The sequence below is a fragment of the Haplochromis burtoni genome, unplaced genomic scaffold (assembly GCF_018398535.1).
Source record: "Haplochromis burtoni strain Fernald_Lab_line unplaced genomic scaffold, NCSU_Asbu1 Contig_182, whole genome shotgun sequence".
NCBI classification, from domain to species: Eukaryota; Metazoa; Chordata; class Actinopteri; order Cichliformes; family Cichlidae; genus Haplochromis; species Haplochromis burtoni.
Window position 1 is genome coordinate 187001 of NW_024582543.1, and position 15338 is coordinate 202338.

Genomic DNA, 15338 nt, shown 5'->3' on the forward strand with positions numbered 1-15338 from the left:
CTGCGGCTGATCGGGCTGATTTCCCCAGCTGCTATTTAAGGCAGTGGCACAGAGCAGCTCACCGCTGGAACGTTGAACTACCTGAATTCTGGACCGAATCATCGGACCTGTCCAAGTGGGGCAGTGTGTGGAGTGTTGGAGCGAGTGCGGCTGAAGAGGAGTGCGTGTGTGCGGAGGAGCGGTGGCGGTGACTGAGTGGAAAAGGAAGCGTGTGTGTGGACACCCCCCCCCCCTCTCCCTGGAGCCCCGGACCCCCTCCCAACTCACTGTACATATATTTTGCACTAAGGTGATCCCTGTTGTAAATAAATCCCCTTTTGTTTCCTTGACAAGAACTGTCTGCGCGTGGGCCCGTTCAGTAGCCATGACACATCTTCCCACTGATACCCAATTTCCTGACTTTAACTAGAAGGCCTTCTCTCCGCATCATATTGTAGGCTTTTTCTATGTCAAAAACAGCACCACTACACTCTGTTTATTTGTGCTTTCCTGACTTCATGTTCCAAACACAATACTCGATCCACTGTATTCCTCCCTCTTCTGAAACCACTTTGATGTTTAGATATGTATCCTTTACTTTCTATATAGTACATTAGTCTTTCATTTACCATTCACTCCATTATTTTACAGATATTAGATGTTAAAGCTATAGGTCTGTAACTTTCTGGATTTGTATCATCCTTTCCTGGTTTACGTATGGGCACATCCACTGCCTCCTCCCAGCTTTGCAGCAGTTTCCCACCCTCCCAAACTCTGTTATATAATTCTAATAAAAGATCTTTAGCTGACTCACTGAGATAGTTTATCAAGATATAGCAAACCTGATTTTTTCACGGTGCTGATAATTTGGATTTCTGAAGCACTCAATTCAATTCTGTCTTTGTAAAAGGAATATTTAATAAATCATCTGTATCTTCTTCCTGTTTCAGTAATTCCCTATTCTCTATGTTTCTCTTCCTCTTCGCCCTTCTTCACTAACATTTTCTGAACTATGGATTTTAACAAACGTTTTGCGAACAGATTTGCCTTTTGCTCATCTTTTACAGCTGTTGCTTCTCCATCCCTCAATATTGGATATCCATACTCCCTTTTTATACCATTCATCCTTCTAATCATTGACCAACCACTCTGTATTTTTGTCTCCCTCCCTACTGAATTACAAAAACCCCTCCAGAAGTCACTCTTTGCATTTTGAATGGATCTTCTCAGCTCAGCTTGCAATCTTTTATATTCAATGAAATTCTGAAAACTGTGTTTCCTCTTTATTATCTTAAAAGCTTTATTTTGATGCTTAATCACTTTATCACACTCCTTTGTCCACCACGGTACAACGTTCTTTTCCTTATACCTTCTGTCTTCTTTATTTCCCAGTTTGCTGCGTCTAAAGTGCCTTACAAATAGAATAATTGAAATCATCCACCCCAGCATTCATATCCATCTTTTGCATTTCCTGATCACTAACTATTCTAATACTAGTCAATAACCATATGACTGTTCGCACCACTAACACGTGACCCTACACTGTGTTCACTGCATCATTCCATCTTCGCACTGATCACCACCTGCATTCATGTATATATCTATCTACTTAGCACTATTAATTTTTATTTTTATGTTTATTTAAGCGTTGTCTGACATGATGTGTTGCACTAAGCACCGTAGCAATTTTCTAATGTTGTAAACCTGCTCAACATTTGGCAATAAAACCCTTTCTGATTCTGATTCTGATTCTGATTCTAAATATATCCCAATCAGCATTACTGAAGCACCACTTCTACACACCTATATCCTGGTTCTCTACACTCAGCTCTATCTCAGTCATCATAGGATAATGGTCACTGCCTACAGTTGTCTCTTTTTTTAACTGCCATGAACAAATACCTGCCAACGAGTCTGACACTATGTGAGATAATTGCTGATTCTGCACCTGTTCTAATATTAACTCTTGTACCACTTCCATCATACTTTTTTAGCTCTATCAATTCCTCAATCACTGCTCCATTCCGATCATTATAATTACCCCATAATGATCTGTGTGCATTAAAGTCCCCACACCAAATTACGTTTCCCTTTAAATATGTGCCAAGTTCCTCTACTGACAACAGTTTGTTAGCCGGATTGTAAAAATTAATCACTCTGATGCTGCCATTTCTTGATCAGATTTCAAGTACAATATAACTGTGTTCCTATAGCTACAACTCTATATTGGATCTCTTGTTTCACAAATGTTGCACATCCTCCTCCATTACCCTCCTTTCTATCTCTGCGGACACTATCATAACCTGAATACAGATTATTTCTGGTTTCTTTTTGCATTTTTTGATGAATCCTTTAAACTCTTGTCCATTTGCAATCAAACTTCTGGTGTTCCCCTGTAAGATAATCATATTGTCCCCTCCCCTGGTCCTCCTGCTTTCCCCTCCCCTTCAAGTCTTTTATTGGATATGTTCCCAAGATATTCTTTAATACCAAAAAACCTCTCTGCTCCTTTCAGTTATTTTAATTTTCTCTGTTTTGTGTTTCACTTGATCTGTGCAATTTATAACATAGGCAATAAACAAAATAATCTTCTCCACTGTCAGTCCTGTATGAGTTCCATGTGTCTGTACTAAATCTGCTGTTGACATTGGTTAAACCGGTCCTGTTCCATCCTTTGCCTTCTGTACCCTCTTGACAGCCTCTGCGTAACTTATGTTGTGAGCTGCTTTGACTTGCTCGACCTCCATGGCCTTCTTTCTGACTTCACAGCCCCCATAACTTACCCTGTGCTGCCACCCACAATTACTGGATTTATCCTGTACATCATCCCCACATTCCCCAAATCTGTTTTCACCTCCACACTTGGGGCACCTCTGTTTCCCCTTGAAAACTGCAGTGATGTGCCCATATCTTTGGCATTTATAACACGTGAGGGGCGGTGATACATATGCTCTAACCAGAAAGCTTATGCATCCTATTTTAACTTTATCTGGCAGGACAACCTCCTTAAATTCCAGGGGTACCTTTTGTTATTCTTCTTCGTCTATCGGTGGTATCTATTAACGGTTTTGCGGTAACGGTTCAATGTAGCACATTGATGTAGCAGCTGAGCTCAACGGCGCCATCTACTGTAAGACGGCGGAATTACACACGTAAATGAAATAGTGACGCATTGTGATTTAATAATTTCAAATGCAGTTATTATTATGTGTAGCAGAGTACAGTTTCCTGGAAGATGTGCAATGTGTTATTACGTGTAGTTTACATGTTCTAAATTACGTGTTAAATATACTGAGATAAATTTACATACACAGGTTTATCTTAACAGTACTTTTAAATAAAAACTTTGTCTAAGGTTTTATGGAATTGATTATGATGAACGGCCTTCCTAATTTAAATAGATGAACTTGAATTGAAAGCGATCCAGTGCACAAAATGCAAGCACAATTACAGGGGTGTCTTCCCTTGTATTAGCTTTCCACTTTGATGAGATGCCTCTCCCTCCCCAAGCTTGGGTCTGCCAGAGATATCTTCCTTCTCCCCACCATCACCAGCTGCTTGCCTGTGGGCCCCTCTTTCTACTTAGCTCTACAATATAAAGCCACGGGCCTCTTCAGTCAATGGCTGGACCCCTTTTGCTTTAAGAACTGTCTTAATGCTTCACGGCACAGATTCAAAAAGGTGCTGGAAACATTCCCAAGATAATTTAGTCTATATTGGTATGGTAGCATCAAACAGTTGGTGCAGAAATGTTGACTGCACATCCATGATGAGAATTTCTTGTTCCACCACAACCCAAAGTCAGTCCATCTGTCTGTCTGTCCATCACAGGGGACAGACATCTATTTACTCTGCCGAAGAGTAAATAGATGGTTTTGCTTTCATGTTCAGCTTTCGCTTCACCACAATGCCCACATCGCTGGAGAAGTGGCCCAAGTCCAGACTCTGGGATGTGGATTGGTGCCACATCCCAAAATGAAAATATCCACATGCACACATATTTTAGAGTAATCTGACCAAGCAATGTCTTCCCAATCCACTCTTGTTCATTTTTGACAAGCCCATTTGAATTTTAGCTTCAGCTAAGAATGAGCTTCAGCCTCATTCTTACCCATTTTTACCCAGTGAACTGCAGCTCGTGGAATATTTTCTCATTTTCAGACCATCCTCTGTAAACCGTAGAGTTGTGTGGGAAAAGCCCAGTAATTTAGCAGTCTCTGAAACTTGAATCACCTTTCGTCCCCATTCTTATGCTCAATTTTAACTTCAGCAGGTCCTGACCATGTCTGCCTGGATAAATACATTTAGTTGCTGCAATGTGATTGGATGATTACATTATATGGAGAAACCGGTGAGTAGACTCTTGTTTGACACTTTATAAAAATTATAACATACTATATAAATAACATTAGACCATATTGAACTGTCCCCCTCTTCCATTAACATTTAAAATTAAGTAACTAATTAAGTACCTTGCAAAGATTAGAACATGAAAATGTTATAATTTGTAACTTCATTAACACACGTAACCTCCGAGTTTTCTCATTTACAGGTAGCTCGGCTCGGTCACGTAATACAAGATTTGACCTAATTCAGGGGCGACGAAATTCTTGAGTCTCAACCAGGATGTGACGTCTAAGAAACGCCCTCTGGTGGGTGGGGCCAGAGTGGGAATCAGCCAATAGACGAAAAGCACCTCTTTCACAACATTCCAATCGCTCCTGTCCCATCCTCCCTCCTCCTCTCCTCCTGCTCCTCCTGCCCGCCTGACACACTACTGTGTGTGGAGCTGTGACACGTAAACTTTGTCCGTGACCGCACAGAACTCCCGCATCTGGGTCAGGGAGAGCAGAGAGACCCTCCTCCCCCCTGTCCCGAACCAGAACCCGGCATTTTTCTAACATGGAGGCGAGAGACGCTACGGCAGGTGAGGTTATTGTGGCAGTGGCATATCGTGCGGGGTTGTTGTTTATGTAATAACGTAATAACCAGTTAGACCAACATGTAGCAAACAACGTCTAAGCCTGAGTCGTGTTCAGTGTTTAAATGAGAGCTGGAAGGTTTGTAACTCACACAGGGACTCTGCGTGAGTGAGTTAATTCATTTTGTGTTTAGTACATAAAAACATAAAAACCAATTTGTGCCCTGCAGGCGCTTTTGTGCGCCGTGAGGGAGATGATCAAACTGCAAAGGACCAGCACAAAGCTCCCAAACGTGAACAAACGCCCACCAGAAGCAAGATGGAGCAAATATTTGGCTTCAAGAAGGAGGACCTGACTTCCTGGCACAGCTTTGTGGCTCTCCTGAACCGCCCCACGGATCCTGCATCTCTGGGCATCTTCCGCTGCTTGTTTGGTAAACTAATCACACCTGTACAGTCTGCCTGCTGGGTATACTGACTGTCTCAGACCTGCTGTGATGCTTTTGATACTTTGTGCAGGTTTGCTGATGGTCATAGACATCACACAGGAACGTGGCCTCAGTAACCTGGACTACAAGTACCTGGATGGGGCCCCCGTGTGTCGCTTTCCTCTCTTCAACTTCTTACAGCCCTTGCCGCTGGACTGGATGTACCTGGTGTACGTGGTGATGTTCCTGGGTGGGTCAGGCTCAGTGTTTCCAGGTTTATTCCCGACTTGAGAGAACACCTGTTTTTGAGTCTGAGTGGATGCAGTCTCTCTCTCTCTCTCTCTTTTTTAATAGGAAGTGCTCTCTGTGGGAAACACATGCCTGCATTTTTCCACTTACATTTTTACTCCCCAAGCCAGCCGACTCTTGCAAGTTTTAAATCAATGAAAAGGTAGAGCTCACTAAAGATTGAGCAAGAAAGCAAACAGACAGCAGATACAAAGCTGGGACACATCAGCCTTATTAAAGTTATACATGGTTTTCACTATAACCAACAAGTTTAAAAGTGTTTACTAGTTATTAGATTAAATGAGCGGAAGAGCAATTTTGCATAGATTTCTATAAAATTGGACCTCTTTCCCCCCCAGAGTAGTCGCTCAATGTTGGCTGTTTCTTTTGGACCCAGGAGTTTGGATACAAGCTGCAGAGAGAGAGAGAGAGAGAGAGACAGTAAAGGAATGAAACTAGAGGCCAGATTTGCACATACGTAGCAAGCACCCTGACCACTCACTCAGAGTTGAGCATTTTTTGGGTTTTTGCTGTTATGAGATCCTGAAAATCAGAAAACATCAGCCATTGCTGCTTTTAACCATTTAATAACTTAGAAGTAAGTTTAAGTAACTAAGTTACTAAATACAACATAATATTTTCTTTTAGTGATGAGTGATCCCATTAGAGTCAAAGAAAGATAAAGCGGGGTATGCATGTGGTGTTGACAACTTTTTACTTTTATAAAATTACTTTTCATTAATTCACTTTTGTGCTTACGACTGTTTTATTAATGATTAGTGTCTTGATAAAGTCACGACACTGTGACATCAACAAGTTGCCTCTTGCAGTGTCCTTCGGTTATTCAGTCCGATCCACTGTTTGCTTGTGATGTCACTGAGCGGTGGGTCAGTCTGGTAAAAAGCCAAAAGTTACCGTTTTAAAAAAAGAAGCTGGGCCCTACATTTCCCATAATGCAACACTAGCATCTTTATAGCCTTGATGACTAGTTAAACTAATCATTTCCATTTAAAATGTCGCTTTACAACAAAGTTAATTGCAATGGCTTCACTGTGAAAAGTTCCCTTTTAAAAAAAAGTCTTCACAAGCTGAGTTGTTTTAAAGTTTGTTTCCACCACTGGAAAAATAAAGTGTTTTGCCACCCATGAGTCAACATTTTAGCTTATTATCTCAGAAATCTTAACTTACTGACTCAAACTTTGAGTAAATAACCTGATATGAAAAGCGTTTTTGTTTTCAGTGGTGGAAACAAGGTTCCATAGAGTCAGGATAGTTAGGAGATACTATTCATGTGTAAAAACAGACTCATTAACGATAAGAATCTATTTATTTTTGTGGTTGTTGTTTTTGACTTAAGGTGCTTCGGGCATCATGCTCGGCTGCTTCTACCGCCTCTCCTGCCTCATGTTCCTCTCCACGTACTGGTACATCTTCTTCCTGGACAAAACCGCCTGGAACAATCACTCCTACCTCTACGGCCTCATTGGATTTCAGCTCACACTCATGGATGGCAACAGATACTGGTACGGTGATGTTTAGTAATCTACTTGAGTGTATGTTTGTTTCTTTCATTGATGTCGGTGTGTGTGTTTTTGTAGGTCCATCGATGGACTGCGGAGACCCTCTATAAGAAATGCTCATGTGCCTCTGTGGAATTACACACTGCTGCGAGCTCAGGTTTGTTTATTTAGCTCATTCATATGATACGTGTTTTTCAGCTTATGGATTCATCAGTCACCTAATGACATCTCTGCTGTTCCTCAAAGATATTTATAGTATACTTCATTGCCGGAGTGAAGAAGTTGGATGCTGATTGGGTGGAGGGATACTCAATGTCATACCTGGCTCACCATTGGCTGTTTGACCCCTTCAAGTAGGTATTTTTTGAAGCCTTTAACTGTGATTATCCCAGTAATTTGCTTCTGATCATGCCTTCCCCTCCTTTATCAGACTGATTCTTCCTGTGGAGTTAGTAAGCCTGTTGGTAGTGCACGGAGGCGGTCTCATTTTGGATCTGACCGCTGGCTATCTGCTGTTTTTTGACGTTACTCGGCCTTACGCATTTTTCTTTGTCAGCTACTTCCACTGTATGAACTCGCAGCTCTTCAGCATTGGTGAGTTATTCTTTTTTTAAAGGAATACTTTTAATTCTGTGCTGTCATTTTACCTTCGTCTTAATCCTCCACAGGGATGTTTCCCTACGCAATGCTGGCCACCAGTCCTCTCTTCTGCTACCCTGACTGGCCAAGAAATTTTTTTGCCCATTTCCCATCATTCCTCAGGCCAGTCCTGCCCCTCACTTCACCGGGGTCCCAGCCCAGCCTTTCCTGTGTTTACGAAGAAATCCAAGGCAGTGGCACTCAGCAAAGACAGACCCCAGCTGCTGCCAAATCATCCAAATTGAGACTAAAACACAAGCTGGGAGCCATTTTTACTGTTCTTTACTTAATGGAACAGTTCTTCTTGCCCTACTCTCACTTCATCACACAGGTACTAAGATCTTTGTTTTGAAATGCTTGTACAGCTAACACATTCATCCATGAAGCCCTCGTTGAGTTATCTGCTGAGACCAATGGTTGCTCAATCAGAGTCAACAGCAAAGAGCAGCTCTGACGTCTGTTGTCAACAGAGAGCTGAAAGCTTACTCATCAACAAGTCCCCACTACACTCAGTGGTGAATTGAAAGTGTGAAAATGGTGATGCGATTTATGACTTTACTTAAACTTCTTTTTTTTGTCAAGGGTTATAACAACTGGACTAATGGCCTGTACGGATATTCATGGGACATGATGGTTCACTCTCGCAGCCATCAGCACGTTAAAATCACCTACAAAGACAGGAAAACGGGTGAAACTGGATATCTGAACCCAGGGGTGAGTTACAGGGGAAACACTGTCAGACTCGATAACGTTTGCTATCTGAGCTAAAAACCCCCAAAACAAAACAAAAATTAGTGCTTACAGAAGTGCTTTGACTATATTGTTATTATTAATATACATTAGTTATAACTGTAATCTGTGATGTTTGGAATTCCTTTAATTTCACCCGACAGTGTCTCCATCTGTATATGGATGTTTCTTTAATAAACAAAACTGCTTTTCCTTGACCTTTTTAGATTGTAGTCTTTCCTAAAGTCTTGCTCTTCCAATTCACAATCTGCCTGCTGTAGGTGTTCACACAGAGCCGTCGCTGGAAGGACCACGGAGACATGCTGAAGCAGTATGCTACATGCCTCCATCAGTACCTGCCTCGTTATAACATCTCCGATCCTGAAATCTACTTTGACATCTGGGTGTCCATCAATGAACGCTTCCAGCAAAGGTACGAGAGCTTTTTGTTTTTAGCCTTGTCTCAGAATTGTAAAAGGGTGAGGTTTAAATCTGCTCTGGATGCTTTTCTAAGGATCTTTGATCCTCGTGTGGACATTGTGAGAGCTGAATGGTCACCTTTCAAACCAAACAAATGGCTCATGCCTCTGCTGGTGGACCTCTCGCCTTGGAGGCCCAAGTTCCAGGAGATCGAGGGAAGTTTGGACAATCAGACTGAAATCGTCTTTATTGCGGATTTCCCAGGTTACAAACCTCACTTTTACAATTTTTCTTTTGGATTAAAACAACCATGTATGGTGTGTTGTTTTATTGTTATCTTCCCTTTTTAGGTCTCCACTTGGAAAACTTTGTGAGTGAAGATTTGGGCAACACCAGCATCCAGGTGTTGCAGGGCCAGGTGAATGTAGAGATAGTGGAGGAGAAGAAGAACTACACTCTGCAGCCCGGTGAGCAGATAAAGGTACAGCTGCTCACCATTGTCACTGTTCATGCTTTGCTCTTTATCTTGTTTTAGTACTTAACTTACTGTGGCTTTGTGTAGGTAGCTGCTGGGGCTTATCATAAGGTGTACACAGTGTCCGAGGGCCCCTCTTGCTACATGTACGTCTATGTAAACACCACAGAGGCGGCACTACAGAAGAATTTCACCAAGCTGTATGAAATCCAGGAGCGTGTTCGCAATGGAACAGGTGAAGATGCTTTCAAAAATAACACATTGCATAGCTTTTAGTGGATTATTTTAAGGGGTTACAGAATAGTGGTAAGGTTCCTGAAAAAGATCTGAAAACCTACGTGCTCAGTGCTGTGCAGGTTACCCATGTACCCACAAAACAGGGCAGAGGATTCTTCAGGTTGTGGCTTGCTTTTGTTCTCCCCTTTCTTTCCATGGATGCTCAATTGGGTTTGGATCTTTGGAATTTGGAGGCACAAGTTAAAGTTGTTCCCTTAGCTCCCTGAGCCGTTTCAGAGTAGTTTTTGCATTGTGGCGAGGCACAACTTCCTGCTGGAATACTTTCAAAAGTTGTTACTCCAGTTACAACCGCAGATGTCTGTACGTGCTGCAGGCCTTCTTTTTTTCTTTCAGCTGCTCCCTGTAGAGGTCGCTATAGCAGATCATCTGCCTCCTCCTCTGCATGTCCTCCTTCACTTCACATTCCTCTGTTCCTTGTGCCTGACAGCTTCTCGTGTCCAAACTATCTCAAACTGGCCTCTCTAGCTCATTAAGGATGTAGCAATACATAAACAAAAAAAAAAAATGCAGTAAAAAATCAGTAAAGAAGGCCAACACTGTAAACAATACAGTAGATATATAAAAGTTTATGATGCTACTCGTGGGGTGGGGGTGTGTGCTTAGCCTGGTGGTGTATAACAAAGTCGAGGTGACTTTACATTTTAATGAAACAATCAATCTATTTCCATTCAGCTGTCGATGGCTGATCTGCATGTCACTAAAAATCCCATTCAGCTCTCTCCTGGTGTGCCTGCTTTACTTGAGTCCGTCTCACCCCACAGAAACCGAGCCACTTCCTCCCGAGCTGCAGCCTCTCATGGCTGCAGATGATGACGAGGGTTCAGAGGTCAACGCCACTGACCCGATTGTGCGGCTGTTCCTGAAGAGGCAGCGACGGATGAAGGAAGTTAAGAAACGCAGGGAGGCCGGCATGCTGGAGCGACTGCAGCGCTTTGCCGTGAAGAAGTATTACACAATACGCAGAGGGTGAGTGCTGAGCTCTCTGAGAACGCACAGATGCAGACAAAGTGTAGAAAAACCAGTTAAACAAACACGCGAACTCTGCACATTTGTCTTCCAGAATCTTGATGACAGCCATTGCAATGAGAAACCTGGCGGTGGGTCTGCCTCCGCTCGAGCAGCTGACGAGGGAAGTTGCCTACGCCAACATGAAGGAACCGCAAGCAGAAGCCAGTCAAGACGAACGGCTCAAAGATGAAGTCGGTCATGCAGAACTTTAATGCCACTGAGGCCAAAAAAAAATACTCGGTGAATTGCCTGTAGGTGCTGAATCACACATTCCCATCAATGTGAGTGTGTGTGTCCGCGCTATTACTACTGGACTGTTACTACACTGGGACATCACTGCCCGGAGATCACAGCCCTTTTTTTTCCGTTTTCACTTCTGAAACATTTCAGATTATGTCCAAATGTAAAGTCACTACGTGGTTAGAGCGTTTGTTAAAGACCGTTTAAAAAAAAAAAAAGGGTTGTTCTTAAAAATAAGTGCGCTTAAAAAGACAGCAGGCATTATTTGCTAGAGGAGCATATGTGTGTGTGCAAAAATGCTAATGCTGTTTTGAATGACAGAAGTGAAGCAGGTGGAAGCATGTGACTGAAGGAGGAAGGGTTTTATGTTTCAAAGGGACAGATCTCAGTGACCAGGATCCTTTTCTGTTCATCTGCCAGCTCCAACGAGATTAGAACAATTTGAGATAAATTATGTTTACAAATATTCATGATACTTCAGTCAGTTTAACGTTCTAACCAGTTATGGTACGATGCAAGGGAAAAAAGTATTTTCTGTCTTTTTTCTTATGGAGATCTATTGATGAAAATAAATTTTGATATTGAAATGAGTCTGACGACAAGCTTGCGGAAAATAGAGAATTCTTTTTCCTTTTATTGGTGTCAGTATTGTACACATTACCCTTCATAAAGTGCTACAGCAGACGTCCAGTGTTCACTGTAGGCTGGCATTATGGCACAGAATGACACACGGCACACAATATAAATACATATAAATCTACAACATGGATTTCCAGGCAATGATTTGCTAAGACACACAATCACAATCTCTTCATTATTCATTGTTTAGCTATAAATGTGTAGTGGAGGTCCAGTCACGTTAAAAAAAAAAAAAATTATTAGGTTATTAATTGCTGTCCGAAGAGTGTCCAGTGACAAAGTTTCATCAAAAGCTACCAGTCATCGAAGGGTGTTAGATTTTAAAGTTTTACATGAAATAAATTCCAGGCAGCAAGATAAAGACAAAGTTTTGTGTTTCATATCATATTGCACTGTTATTTTACTGGCTGTAAGTCTGCTAAATCACCATCTGTCTGTAAAATGAAACACTCTGCATCCCTTTTACACGGCGGCGCCAACTATGCTTCCAGTTACCACAACTTAACTGGACCTCGATTATATTTGTGATTTAAACATTAATACGAGTGCGTTAGTGTTAGAGACGGGTCACAAATTGTTCCCATAAAACAAATGAACACGATCTGCAAAGTCATGCACAAACAGTAAGTGAGAAATCTACGTGTACCTACAGCTTTTACACACATTTCTTATTTTTTTCTCTGCTGGGTTGAGAACTGGAGGCTCTCTTATCATCTAAGTCGGTGGTGCGCGTTTAAGATGACGACAGAGCAAACCCTTAATTTCAAAAGGCTGAGATTCCCTGTTTTTTTTTTAATGTGGGAAAATCTGCTGAGGGAATGGAAAACGCAAGTGAAGCCAAAGTAATTGCACCGTTCCCATCTGCATCTACTAGTCAGCTGTGGCACATATTTCAGTCTTTGTCACTTCATCATAGTGAGCTCACTAGCACAAATATCAACACTACAGTACTTCTCACAGACTTCGTGAAAGACGTCAATATCACAGCCAGAGCGTGTTTAAAAAGTCAGTCATTTCCACCCTAACGTCTCGCTGTCGGCTCCACCAAAACGCAAAAACACCCTCTTCAGTCCCTAAAAAAAAAAAAAAGAATTCACCCACAGCACTCCCACAGCAGGCTCCTTTTGGCAGCTCGAAATAAACAGAAACACCACATCACTGGAGATAAAATAGAGAAGGGCACCTCCCTGTTTGCAGGCCATGATCCATCAAGCTCAGTCTAACCCTGTGCTTTAGATGCCAGAAATGCTCCTGTGCGTCTGGCACACTAACCCTTTTTCAGTTCATGAGAGTGCAAGAGTCATTCAGAATACACTGTAGGGTGACTAAAACAAACCAAAAAAAGAATATAATCAGGTCCGTTGCTCTTATGAGCCTCACATTTCTAATTCCAGTTGATCCTCCCTGTGAATTTTGCTGGTTATGTTTTTTACAAAATAAAGTTAAGTTACAATGTATCGAGCTCTATTTTTTCGGAAAAGGCGCCTATGTGCTTGAACACATCCTAGTAACCAGTCAAACAGTTTCACTTCATTTTTACAGTGGAGAGTTTGTTAGTGGAAAACGGATAATATAGTGTTTATGCTTTAAAATGTGCTGAGTCCTGGCGTCCTTTCTTACAAAAATAAAAGAATGGATTCTTGTTATTTGCTTTGGAAGATGTGAAGGGCTCAGTGTGTCCTAACGTGTTATGTTCTTCATGACGCACACCTGAAATGGTGCAGAAAAAAAAAAAGAAGCATCCCGTTTGTAGTGACGTCCCCTCAGATTCGGCTTGGAGGCTCTACCTTGGCTGAAGATCTGGGTAGTAAACTCCGTGCACCACGCCTTCGATCACAACGTTAGAAAATTCATCTGAAAAGGTGAAGAAGAAAGAAAAATAGGTCAAATAAAGAATGAGTACCTTTTGTTTTAAATGGAGAAGAAAGGAAAGCCTTTTAAGATGTTATGTGCACACACCGTGTCCAGCTGGCAGCAGGTAGGGGTCTCTCAGAAACAGCATGACCGGCTGATGTGAAAGTTTACTAAAAGAGAGGAAGAAGGAGAAATCAGGAGGTCTGTGCCAATCAATCTGAGTGAAGTTCAAGTGTAGAGCAAATAGTTACTTATGTTTTAACTGGTTAAAGTGCAGATTAAGAACGTGACCTATGGGAGGGAAAAACGACTCACCTCGACTCCAGTGATTCTGTATCAAATGACCTTAAAGAAGAAAAATAAAAGTTATGCCACATAACCCTCCACGACCCTGGGAACAAGCGCAAATGCCACAAACTGGTCTTTTATTCTAAAGTAAACCAGCAGTTTACACTCACCCACAACTTTCTGTTTTTGGCACTGAAGGAAAATGGCGGATGTTCAGGAAATCCAGGAATATCTTTGGAAGGACCTCGTTTTCCATAATTATAGTCTAACAGAACAAAAGCAAATTTCAGTGTGTACGAAGCACCAAAACGAAGCATCCTAGAGGCGAGTTTGAATCCATTTAACTTCTTTATATCTGAGACAAACAGCCCTGACAGGTGGAGGGAATGTTAGTCCAAATACCTGCAGGTAGAGCTCTAAGCCATGTCTCCTCTGCTCCAGGACCTTGGGAACCCAGTTTCTCACATGCTTCGAGGGGATCTCGGGTGGCTTTATGGTCTTCTTCAGCTGGAGGGATTTAAAAGTGTTACACAAATGTGTACAGTTGCTTCAAAGTTATGTGCACAGTTAAACTATTTTGCCCAGAAGAAAACCAACTGGACATGTCCGACCTCATTCTCAGAGTTCCTGTCTGACACAGTGTCAACTCTCTCATTCAATGAAATAAAAATAAGAAGACCTTCTACATACCCTCTCTCACCTAACAAATTTACCTTTGCAGAGGATTTTGCTCAACAAAAGTGCTAGTATAACATTTCTTTATGCAAAAGCACTTAAGCTGGATGTTTAGACATTTATTTAATTGATTTCACATATTTTAAATTACTCAAAATGCCAAAATATTTTTGGGGTCACCGAACAAACCACACCGAAAACAGAAGAACAAACGTTTAGCTCTGAGAAGCTGTTCATAGTTAATTGATTTGGAACATTTCAGCTAATAAACTTTTGTATGTTATGCCCTCTCTGCAACTCCTTACTCTCCTTGCAGCTGCAAATGCAACCGTTTTTGGGTGTTTCCTGGGCTTATTGCGGTTTATCAGCCTCTGATCGTTTGTAGATAAAGGCAGAGCTGAAGTCAACTTGTTAAGGGAAAACTTGTGGCTAGACGTTTTCATGTTATTTTAAAACTGAAAATATTTAGTAATTTAAAATAAAATCCTTAAAAATGTCTTTTTTGGATTACTGATATTATAGAACAATCACCAACAAAACAATGGGACCATAGTGTGGTTATTACTATGATAAAGTAATTATTAGTCATTTAAAAATAGCCTATGTCTATCTGAATTATGTATTTTAGCAAAGATTCTTTAAATGTTTATAAATTAATAAGTAAAAAACAATTTGAAAAAGTGTCTGTTCTTTCCAAACATCAGTCAGGTTTGGAAAACAACACAGCACAATAACTGTTGCTATTAATGTAGGGAATGACATTGCTGAGACAATGGACTGTGTGTTTGTGCCACCTTAGTCAGTAAACAGATTACACAATGTGAACTTTTCTGTGAATGCTCTAAGCTGCTTTTCAAGTTATCAGCTAGAACACAGTCTGTCCATTTTGCTTGATCTTCCTAATATATATTTATATATATCTCTATATATCTCTATAT

At 41.3% G+C, this 15338-nt stretch overlaps 2 protein-coding genes across 3 annotated transcripts in view; one reads left to right on the top strand and one right to left on the bottom strand.

Annotated features, from left to right (window-relative positions):
* Window positions 1–4698: 4698 nt before the first annotated feature.
* On the top strand, window positions 4699–11546 carry ggcx (gamma-glutamyl carboxylase). Its single transcript, XM_005934600.3, has 15 exons — window positions 4699–4906; window positions 5131–5334; window positions 5420–5578; window positions 6974–7139; window positions 7215–7293; window positions 7383–7489; window positions 7567–7730; window positions 7805–8106; window positions 8358–8489; window positions 8786–8937; window positions 9019–9188; window positions 9275–9405; window positions 9487–9634; window positions 10458–10662; window positions 10757–11546. Exons 1-15 carry the CDS (start codon window positions 4882–4884, stop codon window positions 10914–10916), a joined length of 2304 nt encoding a protein of 767 aa, XP_005934662.1. The 5' UTR covers window positions 4699–4881; the 3' UTR covers window positions 10917–11546.
* A 1761-nt stretch (window positions 11547–13307) lies between these two features.
* The window catches only part of snx24 (sorting nexin 24), a 16784-nt gene continuing 14753 nt past the window's right edge, over window positions 13308–15338 (bottom strand). For both annotated transcript variants that reach the window (XM_005934599.3, XM_042225771.1), the window contains 5 exons: window positions 14128–14232; window positions 13896–13990; window positions 13753–13782; window positions 13543–13607; window positions 13308–13437 (listed from right to left, as the gene is read on the bottom strand). In XM_005934599.3, coding sequence (XP_005934661.1) covers window positions 13367–13437; window positions 13543–13607; window positions 13753–13782; window positions 13896–13990; window positions 14128–14232 — 366 coding nt within the window. In that variant the 3' untranslated portion in view covers window positions 13308–13366. The remainder of the gene's footprint in view (window positions 13438–13542; window positions 13608–13752; window positions 13783–13895; window positions 13991–14127; window positions 14233–15338) is intronic.

What these genes read in the sequence shown, in the direction of transcription:
- ggcx (XM_005934600.3), top strand. Translation starts at nt 4,882, where the DNA reads ATGGAGGCGAGAGACGCTACGGCAG. An exon ending in GGCGAGAGACGCTACGGCAG is followed by an intron (nt 4,907 to 5,130) that starts GTGAGGTTATTG and finishes TGTGCCCTGCAG; the next exon opens with GCGCTTTTGTGCGCCGTGAG. An exon ending in TATTACACAATACGCAGAGG is followed by an intron (nt 10,663 to 10,756) that starts GTGAGTGCTGAG and finishes TTTGTCTTCCAG; the next exon opens with AATCTTGATGACAGCCATTG.